Source organism: Drosophila navojoa, chromosome 2 (genome assembly GCF_054131105.1).
Source record: "Drosophila navojoa isolate 15081-1374.11 chromosome 2, UAZ_NAV_1.0, whole genome shotgun sequence".
NCBI classification, from domain to species: Eukaryota; Metazoa; Arthropoda; class Insecta; order Diptera; family Drosophilidae; genus Drosophila; species Drosophila navojoa.
Window position 1 is genome coordinate 31,981,162 of NC_142890.1, and position 11,060 is coordinate 31,992,221.

At 34.6% G+C, this 11,060-nt stretch overlaps 1 protein-coding gene across 4 annotated transcripts; it reads left to right on the top strand.

Moving 5' to 3' along the window:
- The first annotated feature begins 201 nt into the window (after window positions 1–201).
- Window positions 202–7,149, top strand: Jupiter (microtubule-associated protein Jupiter). 4 transcript variants are annotated; one of them, XM_030390240.2, is made up of 6 exons: window positions 202–430; window positions 783–928; window positions 5,085–5,218; window positions 5,636–5,668; window positions 6,140–6,382; window positions 6,446–7,149. In XM_030390240.2, the coding sequence occupies exons 2-6, from the start codon at window positions 867–869 to the stop codon at window positions 6,577–6,579; spliced, it is 606 nt and encodes a 201-aa protein (XP_030246100.1). In that variant the 5' UTR covers window positions 202–430; window positions 783–866; the 3' UTR covers window positions 6,580–7,149. The 4 variants fall into 4 exon arrangements, with proteins under 4 accessions (XP_030246100.1, XP_030246099.1, XP_089120016.1 ...); XM_030390239.2 differs by having other exon boundaries at window positions 205–430; window positions 6,443–7,149; XM_089263890.1 differs by lacking the exon at window positions 5,636–5,668 and having other exon boundaries at window positions 205–430.
- Window positions 7,150–11,060: the final 3,911 nt, after the last annotated feature.

Below are 11,060 nucleotides of genomic sequence, written 5' to 3' on the forward strand. Positions count from 1 at the left end.
AGTATATAGTAGTGGGCATGTGTTAGTGCACATGTATGCATATACTTACAAAGCGAACGATGCTCTGTCCCTTTCTCTCTCTCTGTCTCTCCCTCTCTGAGCGAGCGAGTTTGTACTTGCCTTACTCACTGTGAATCGATAAGACTTGGCCGGTGTTCGTGTAGCTGTCGCTGGTGGTGGTAATAAATGCTTTTCACTTTTCCCGATGCACTCCAGTCATCAGCTTCATATTGAAGCGTTCACAACGTAAGCGAACGCAGAGCGCATAGCCAGACAACGTATACAGATAAATGAAAATTTAAAAGCTGTTGGCTTTATTCCTTGCAATTTGTATTAAAGCATTAATCCGACTCCAAATCATATTTAAAAATAGCTTGTGTATTCTGAAAGCTTTTCAGATTATAAAATACAAAAAGTGAATAATTACTTTGTGAGTTTGTTGTGTTTTCCCTCCCTAACTAAATATAAACAAGATAAACCAAAACAAGAATTCAAAATTTGCTAATTGCTATCGAAATGTGAGCTTATTTCGGGAATATTCCTTTTAAATTTCCTTCAAAATCATGATATTCGCATCCGTGTGCCATTTCCACATATATTTATTGATTTTTTTTCTCAACCGTGCGCACACAGCATCCGTTGCACGCATTTGCTGCAGCACTTGCAGCATGAGTCATCAACATGCTGCAGGCTCCTCTCAAAATTTATCTGACGGCTCACACAGATTGAATTTGCAAATTTTCCCCCATGCCTTATACTGATTGTGTTCGTGTATCTTTAAGATTTCCGCAGTATAAATACATCAAGCATATATACTTCTATATACAATTAAACCGGATATCGGGCATAACATACAGATTTATAGCATGGCTACTTATGCTGCATTCAAACATGTTGAACTTTACAATGTCGGCAAAGCCAAAAAGAGGTAAGTCTTAAATTTCCAAATTGATTTCCCCAAATTCCTGCGTAAATTTACATATAAACACCAATGCGACTGTATGGTATGCATGGAAATATGCAGTTTTGTGGTTGTGCAGTAATTTATCGTGCATTCACCTTGGGCTTCCCCCACATGTGGGCATGCAGGTTCTTCAGCCCAGTCTGCTGACTGGCACCAAGAATGTATCTTTGTCGGGCCTCTGCTGCCCGTTGCTGGCTACCCGCAGCCGGCCTGGCGCTAAGACTAAGCAGTTCATTGATTTTTCGATTTGCTTTTCAATCCCTGCTTACTTTTTGCTTGCAAAAAGCTGGCTGCCTGCCTGCTTGCCTCTCCCATACCTGGACTGTGTCTATTCCGAACATTTCCCTAATGACCCGTCGACTCGTTTCTTTTTTGTTTTGTTAACCATCACTGAGATAATAAAACGAGCAAACAAGAAATTCTGTAGTGAAAGGTGACCATCGTGGAACAAAGTATACTCTGTTTCCCGCTTACTTTCGTCCTGATAATCAGTAATAATATTCGATCAAACGAAGAATATTATAGAATATAATTGGGTTTGTCTCTAGCCTTATATCTTCCTTATCTTATCGGACAACCCTGCTCAGGAATATATATAGGTTTTTTTTTTCTGCTTGCTACATACTTTTAACAAACCCATTATACCCTGATTTCCATTGAAAATGGGCTCGGAGTATAACTATAAATCTTGTAAAAACAAATTCATATATTACGTAATTTAAATGTACTGTTATGTTTGGTTTTATATATATATATGTATATATATAGGAATTTGTTTTTGCAAGATTTATATACATACACATTTTATAAATAAATAAGCTAATAATATTCGATTTTACAACGTATAAATTGCGTATTATCTTATATATACAGTACTTTCTTACCAGCTTTACTATGACTCGTTACTCTGCTGCTAATGAATGAAGAGATTATGTGCATGACAAATTGATATATAAAATTTCTTTTCCTATAAAGGTATAAGTAGTTGCTATGCCAACATTATTGATGTGCATATTTAGGACAAACTGGCAAAGTAGTACAAATATAAATATCACTTTTGCCAAAATTGCTATATATATCGGAAAAGTCATGGTTACGCTTGAGTATTGCATTTATATACTGAATATGTACATATGTATACATAAAGAAATATTTCGGATGTATGTATATATATATATATGGGAATTCAACATTGAATTGCCGACACATTAGAAGCATGTAACAGACATTATTAGCAGCGCATTCTTTTCGTACCTTTTAGTACCTGGCGGAAATAGCTGCAATGCCTTTCATGTTTGGTCAGATGTTTGGTCGATGTTTGTTAAATGATCTGTAACAATTCATAGTAATTTGTTAAAATGTATATATATATTGGTAAATACTTAGATTTTGTTTTGTTAATTTCAGTTGTCTTGAAATCACTTGTCTATGAAATAAATAAAACTAAATTTTTCTGACTCAAAATCTAGAAGGACGAATAGCACTTAAATCTAGTAGCATATGCTTAAAAGTAATTTTTGCAAATGTCTATAGAAAAGTGTTGTGGTTATATTGAGGAGGTTCCTAAAAAACAGCCTATGGCCTAGGTAATTAGTAATCAATAAATGCTCTGACCTCAAGTCTCACTCAGAACTAACTTGTATAAGCTGCATAGTGTAGTTGGTGACTTTCACTTTACTGTGAAATATCTGAATGTAAATTCTGAATTTATCCAGACCTGCTGATATTCACACATATGTATGTATGCACATAATTGTTTGTGGTTTGGTAGAGCCAACGTAGTGTGGCAACTTTTCTTTCTCTCTTCGACGTCCGTATGCTTTCTATGCATACAATCGATAATTATTGATCAGGCGCGCATAGCACTATCGATAATTGACAATCTTGCTGCAAAGCCTGCCAACAGCTGAGGTGAGCATTTTCAGGTTCTCTGCGAGTTAAGTATTTGTTTTATACTCTACCACGAAATTTATACATGGAACGATTTTTGTATGTATCAAATATTATGTATTTATGTACTTTCGATTTATAATTAAAAACATTGTCTCATATGCACCTATTTGCATAAATAAAAACATTTTTTTATATGCACTGATTTGCATTTATGATTTTCATTTATGTGCTTCGTTAATAAGTATTCCAGGATTCGAATATGAAATTTTGCCAATGTAGCTTGCTTAAATTAATTTAAGATTTATATAGATCAACAGTCGAGTAATTAATTTATTTATCAAACTTCAGTTCACTTTGCCATCCATGGCTCGGGGTCAGGGTATATGCTAGAGCTTACTTGTGTTTTTTCTTTTTTTGATTTAAACACTGATCAATTTTTAACTGTTTCCAAACATTCGAAATGCCTGCGCCGCAATCTATCAAAAGTGCAGCATCGACCAACAAAAACTCTAGTTGAATGCACAGCTGCCGAACTGGCGAAGCAGAGGGAAAGTGGCCGGCCCCATCAGCCGAGTCATCAAACGTCAGTTATTGTTTCTGGCATGTCAAGCAATTATAATGGATACATCTAATCAACGTTTTAGGGAAATCAACAAAATCATACAAAGGCATTATAAATAAAAATATAAAAAAATGCAGCAATCGCACTCAATTTTCATGCTTGGTTGAAAATTTCATTATGTTTTTGTTTGCGGTTGCACGTTTTAAATGAAACAAAGCAGCAGCAGAGCAGCATCGGCAGCAGATGCAGCATGGCAACAATAACGGTTTATTTGTTGCGCTCGAGCAGATCACTGCAGCCAATTTAAAGCAACCCAAGCTCAATAAAAACAACAAATGAACTCCAATGAACAATTACTCGGACATTTGTATGTTACAGACGAATGAGCTCAAAGCCGTTATTCATTATTTCTATACTCTATTTTGAAAAAGGGGAAAAGAGTTAATTGGTTTTGTGCAATATCCGCGTGTCGGAAACTTCCGACTTACAAATTTCTACTTGATTTTCCTATTTGTTACCTAAAAACTGATGCAAAAGTAGAGAAATTGACTTTAATCTGCTACAGCCAAATTGTGATTATTGATTTCAATAAACCTATCCCTAAGAGGTTTTTCTTATACAACTTCTTTTTTGTATTTATCTTCACCTGCCCCAGAAAGCTTTCTTTTTATTTTGAATAGTTGTTGATTGCCAGTCCATTATATTATAACTTTGACTATACTGAAAATTATGTGATAAGAATTCTAAGAGCATTGTCAACTATTGGTCAGTCTTTCAAAGATAGGGAAACGTCGGAAACTTATTATCACTGGTATTTATCATCACATTATATATTATATATTAAATCACATATGTTATATTATTACTTATTAGAACTTAGTTGTTTAATGAATAAATTAAAGTACCATATGTAATGACATAATTATTAAACTTATACTTATTAATAATTATATTTATACCATACGCGCATATGTTAATATCCACGTCCATCTTTAAAGTATTATTAGTGAAGAGACTATAAGGTCGATAAGTTTGATCTTCAGTACATATCCTATATAAATTGCCAATCATTTGCAATCGTTGGCCTAATATAAATCGTTGTCGACAACGTCACTTTTACTTACAACAAACAACTTTTACTTTAAGGTTTTATATAGAAGTGTTTTACCATTATCGCTGAATTTGACTCAATGCAATTTAAGCTTTGTCTCCAATAAACTAGGTAAAAGCTCTAGGCGTCCATGGACTGTCTCCGAGAGCAAGTTTAGCTAGCGCTGGTCGCTGATGGCATATGAACCATCTGCAAAGCGAATACTTACCGGTCAAGTTTATTTTTTACTTTTTTACATTCTCTGGTCAATGGGAAAACATAATTTCAGATTTGCCTCTGAGCTGCACATTGCATATGTGAAAGGCTTTCGAAAGTAAACGGACTTGCACTAACTTTTGCAGCTCCCTCAGCTACTGTGTGTTTTGTCTGTTAACTAAGAAACTGATTGCCTTCAATATGAAGTCTTTCTCAAGTACCGGTGGAAACGAATTTTAAGGTTAATTTGCTACTATTTAAGCTTCATTAATTTAAGTAACTTTCTTCACGTTTAAATTGTTTGCAAAAGTACTATTAAATAGACTTAACAAACTGGTAAATGAATTGTGTACTTCTAGAGTATTGAGGGCCCCTGGTGGAGTCTCAAGTGACATTTTCGGATCCGAACTGCCCCAAACTCCACGTACCGTCAAAAATCTGATGGCCTCGAATATATTCTCTGCCGAAACAGATGCCGCCCAGAAGAACAATGGTAAGTAATGCTTGCTGTGAAAGGCTACAAAAACTTGTACACAAGTGTTGAATAGGCTCAATTTAGCTTTGTTCGATATTTTTGTGGCATCGATAATTATGATGTTATTTGATAAATGCTTTGTTTTCAAAATTAACGGAAACACAACGAAAATTAAAAGATAGAACCGATAAACTGCAAGTAAACGAGAATAGATGCATATTTAGTAAACATCATTGGGAAGACTGAGAAACAGAACAGAACTTCATTTTATCGTTTAGCTAGATATTATTATAAACACCAAAGTTCCGTTTTTATCTCGAACAGTCATTTGACCATTTTTAATTATCCGAAATTTGCTTTTGCAAAAATTTGCAAAAATTTTGATGGAACATTTCCGATTTTCCTTTTTCTCTCTTTTTCTAAATGTCTTTACAGTGCGGCAAGGAGCTCACAGATTCTATTACATTGGTATACAAATAAATATAAATTGTTCGACTTAACAAATCTTTGTTTTTAACTTTGTTATTATTGATTTGATATTAATTAAAGTGTACAAAATAATTATTTGTGCGAAACTGTGATTAGTCACAAACTAGAAACGATCCTTCATTACGATCACCTTACTTTCAAGCACGTTTCTAATATACTATATCTATGTTACACAGGCATGAGAGGCACAAATTGATCTTCATAAGTCTCTAATGAACATAAATTTGCAAACACGAAACAAATTGTTTCCCTAATATATTTTCTTATATATCACGAACTGGGCTGATCTTCGTTAGCTAACATTTAATTATATTTTATGCAAGACTTTAGTTGGCAATGTTATGTTATGTTAACATCGTGTTTATTATTTTATTTTATTTTTATTTTTTTTGTGTGGGATAACCTATGTTACAACAATTTAAACTAACAAATTCGCACTATACAAAACAGGTGAGACCCCACGTCGAGGCCAAAAACCAGTTGACTCGTACTCACGTTTATTCGGCGAACCGGCTCGTCCTATCACACCTAGCAAGAATCACATGAAGAGCAATATTCCCTTTGGACAAAACCCGAATACCGCTCAATTAATTTCCAAGGGAAATTATAACGGAAAAAGTGGTTCGGTGTCGTCCGCATCATCGTCTGTTTCTTCTTCGACTGAGAATCTTAAAATTAATGGAGTAAGATCGGGTATGATATGCTCTTAGGGTGTATAGCTATGTGATTAATATCAAAATGCTTTTCTCCTAGAAGGAAATCCCGTTACCGGCGAGGGGTACAAAGCTGGCGGAACCGATTATATCCAGCCAACTCATCTTAACGGCGGAAGTCAAGTTATCAACAAGAATCGTGTCCCACCTGGGGGTTACTCATCGGGACTTTGGTAATTCCAAATTACAGAGCCTCTCGATAAAAGACAGCATGGTAGATGTGCACAGTTAATGAGCAGATGACAGACAGACCCCAAAATCGGAACCCCTTCTATCTACATACTCAAAACTAGATGTAGCGTTTTAAGTAATTGCAGAAGAGCATCCATATCGATCGATTGGTATCAAGTTAAATCTTGAAAAAAAAAAAATGAAAAGAAACAGCAAACGATCCATGTGTATTTAAAAAAGAGACCGCTACGCTGATGCTAATATAATTGCATAACCAAGCCAAGAATCATTACACCACGATCCATTTTAATATTATATCGAAATATTTATTTTGAATATTGCTATATCCAATATTACATATACGTATGTAAACTTATGTGCACTATAACATTTGAATTTTGTTTACTTTACAGTCTAAGCTCATCATACATATAATATATATTGTCACAACCTTACATGAAATCATTCATTTGAAAATGTACTACGATATTATCATTCTATCACTACGATATTAATATATGCCTTGTTCAGTAGGTAACGAAATAAAATTTACATTCATTTCTATGCAATAAGCAATTCTTAACTTATTCAAACTCAAGTCGATTATAATACACATATTCAGGTATTAACATGGACGCCTCTATGTCATGATATAATTTCATTCAGGAGAATGGAATTTTTGACTGTCCTTACCGTTAAGTTGGTAAGATGTTAGATGAAAATTTACAAAGTATGTCGCCATATCTTATCCTTTGAGCCGCTCTTAGTATCCTCCCCCAGTGCCTCATTCAACTGAGTTCAGAACCGCTATAGCTCATACATCGCGGGTCAGGAAAAGTGTTGCATCTCATTCATTTATATATGAACGCATTGAAAATGGGAAATCAGACTCATTTAAATACTATTAGAATTGGAGACTTCAGATTTACTGTGTATATATATAAAATGAATACAAAATTTGTAATTTACAGATTTTGATTACCACGCCCCCTTCGCTCCCAATTGGTAAAAAACATCTTTCAAGTACTAGAGACTTGTGACTTTGAATGAACATGTATTTGAGCATTATGATTACGCTGCTTACTGTGCAGTTAGCAGAGCGTGTTTTTATACGTACGTGCAGATTGGAGGGATCAGGGTATCTCCTAGTCGACTAGAGAAGTTTAGCTTATTATATCCTGAACTCATTGAAAATGGGTACTCAGGGTATATATAAAATATGCGGAAAGTTTCATTAAATTCCAATTAACAAACGCACGTGGAGCAGCTATGCAGTATGTGTGTGCACACAACATTCAATCAAACTTATTCTAGCATATTCTTGGACTCGCATTGCTGTTGTGTTCTAGATTTCTCAACAGCTATTCTCGGGTGTCGGTTCGCATCCAGCGCGCGCGCAAATTGATGCTTTTTTTTTTAATTGATTAAAAATATTTATATAGTTAATTAAATGAGTTTTCTATTTTTCTTATATTTTTAAGCATATCAAAAATTAGTTCAGGGTAGTATCTAGTCGAGAACTCTCGACTAGGATTTGCATACTTGTTTTCATACATGTATGTATTTTTATCGTTTTCTAATCTGGTTATCTAAACCAGATAAATGAGAAAATTGGAAGTAAAATTAAATGGATACAATACCTAGAGTTATATTTCGGCGAATTCTTACATATTTAACAAATACATTACAGTCTGACTTGCCATAGAGAATGGGTTCAGGGTATAGGGTATACAAAAAGGGTACATAATTTGCTGCACTGTAATATTTGTTTGCCTAAGTCAGTGGTGCGAGCCTCGGAGTAATTCAGCGTCACACTTCAAAGGTTTGTGTCCTCTCTATGGTACTTGCTGGTAAGAATATCTGATTATAATGCGGCAAACGCCCAATAGGTGGCGATCCCTTGCAATTACAACATTCGAGTTACATATCTCAAGCTTTAATTGCTAATTGTCAGCAGATCATGATCTTTATAAGACAATATCAGTTAATTTAAAATAAATGGCACGGTTCACATATAGATATAAATGAACATATATAAAAAAATTTGTGTGAAGCGCAAATGAATTTCTAAATCGTAAGAAGTATAAAATCTATTTAAAAATATTTGGCTGATAATACTCTGAATTCACTGAAATGTTAATTTAAGGTTTATTAGTAGAGAAAGTAAGAGAATAGCTAGAGCCATTAAGAATATTTGTATTTTCTCAAACAGAACGTCGAGCTGCTTCAATCCAGACTTATTCTCAACCAAGAGTTTTAAATGCTTAGTCGTATATACAACATGCAGTATCATAATTTTAATAATTACTCTATTTTCAGCCTTTGCTCAATTTTATTTTTATCCTTAAAAAACGATAATTTGGCATCATCGAATGGATACCTCGCCTCCTACTCGAAAAATATATGCTAGTCAACCACTCCCATTATTTTAACTAATGTACCATTATGCCTCCTCCAAAAAATATGCAGTCTTTCATAGTTTTTCAAGAGAAACTGAACGTTTTCAGATATATAGCATACTTATGGAAACAATAGAGCAGAGCTGCTGCTTCCACTTTTGTAGACATCTTAATTATACATTGTACATACAAATTTGTTTATAAAATAGATTTATGTAGTGTAATGCGTACGTGGATCCACACTACACAATTTTGTATGTAGATCTGCGTGGACCAGCTATGGCGGATATATCTCCGCCCAAAGTTGTAAATCTAGAATGCTGAATTTGCACGTGAGCTAATGTTTCGATTCTTTAAAGATGGGTGGAAAAATTATATATCTACGCCTACTAGGAGCGTGGCAAAGAAGAATAGTGAAGATATAGTGATTTTTCAAAATCTGCCCAAAGGGGGTGTGGCAAACCGCAAAAGTCTAGTCTCCTACAGCTTAAGAGCTAGAAGCTTCAAATTTGGTTAGATAGATTACTAGTAATCTCCTCTATCGATCTCCCAAAAATGATTGTTACGCCTCTTTAGGGGCGTACCTTATCGAAGAATATCCTGTAATTTTCAGATTTTTTTAGCGTAAGAATTCAAATTTTAAATATAGGTTACCGTTAGCTTGTTCTATGAGCTGGCCAAAAATGAAGTGTCTACGCCCAAGAGGGGCGTGGTAAGTCGAGAAAACCTGAATTTTCTACAGTATTAGAGCAAAACTTGGCTACTAAATTGCTGATGGGGTGTGAATGAGTATTCCGCAGTCGGCAACGCCCGACTACAACGTTCTTACTTGTTTTTTGTTGTACCGGTTCTACACTTAATAAAATAAAAAATAAAATAAAATAAAAAAATGTAGTGTAATGCAATGGAGGCTTTGGAAAATTACCAGTCACAGGATTAACAAGTAAGAAAACTCTAGTCGAGAGTGCACGACTAGATACTACCCTGAACCAAACTACTTTAAATGCATATTTCACAATTTTAGTGGGAAAACTGATGCAGCGCCATCTAGCAAATCTAAACCAAACTAACTGCTGATGTGATTCTAAGAATGTGCTGCACTGAAAAACGATAACTCAATCCGATATTTTTTATTGATTAAAACCCATATCAAAAGTCTCCTACATTTTTTAATATATTTTAAATATAAATTAAAACGCATTTTATACAATTTCGGTTTTTGTTCAAATTAACCCCCCGCTTCCATATCCACCGCCTCACGCTCATCTTTGTAAAAGTCGTATATCAAATACTAGAGCTTACTTGTGCTTCGGTATACACATACATTTATACATCATGATTACGTTCTGAAAGTTTCATTACGATCATACGTCTAGAAATTAAATTATTCAAAAAATAAGTTCTCATAATATCGCCAACACTTCAGCGCAACCCAAACGCAATCGGCTGTATATGTATGTTCGCGTGTGTGTGTGTGTTGCTTGTGCAATTAAGGACGAAAATCCCATTTTTCAGGTTTGAGGTTGAACTGTGAAGCATCCTGTTAAAGCATCACCCTGTATGTTGGTTTATTTATTGCTTAAAGAATTCTCTGTCGAATGCTTTTTAAATTTTCGAAATATCTTGCTTGGTTCAAAAGTTATGAGTTTTGCAACGCAAAATGAGCAAACACGCCACTGTGCGTCGATTGACTTCACCGAGTTTAATGAAACTTTTAGCATATGATCTACATATTCTACTAAATACTTGACAAATTAAAAAAAATTCAATATCATTCACAATTAGCTACAGTGGCATCTGACTTGATTGATAATGTCTTTAATCGACATTAGAATATATCGGGAATGGATATCGATTTTTAAAGATAAACTCGACATCCGCGCTGTATATACAAAAAATAAAGTCTCTAGCTCTTATATCTTCTGAAATCGACGCTTTCAAGCATACGGACAGACGGACAGGGCTAAATCGACTAAGCTCGTCGCCCTGATCAAGAATATATATACTTTGTGGGGTCTGCCACGCCTCCTTCTGCATGTTACATACATTTTAACAAAACCATTATGCCCTGATTTCCCCTTTGCAATG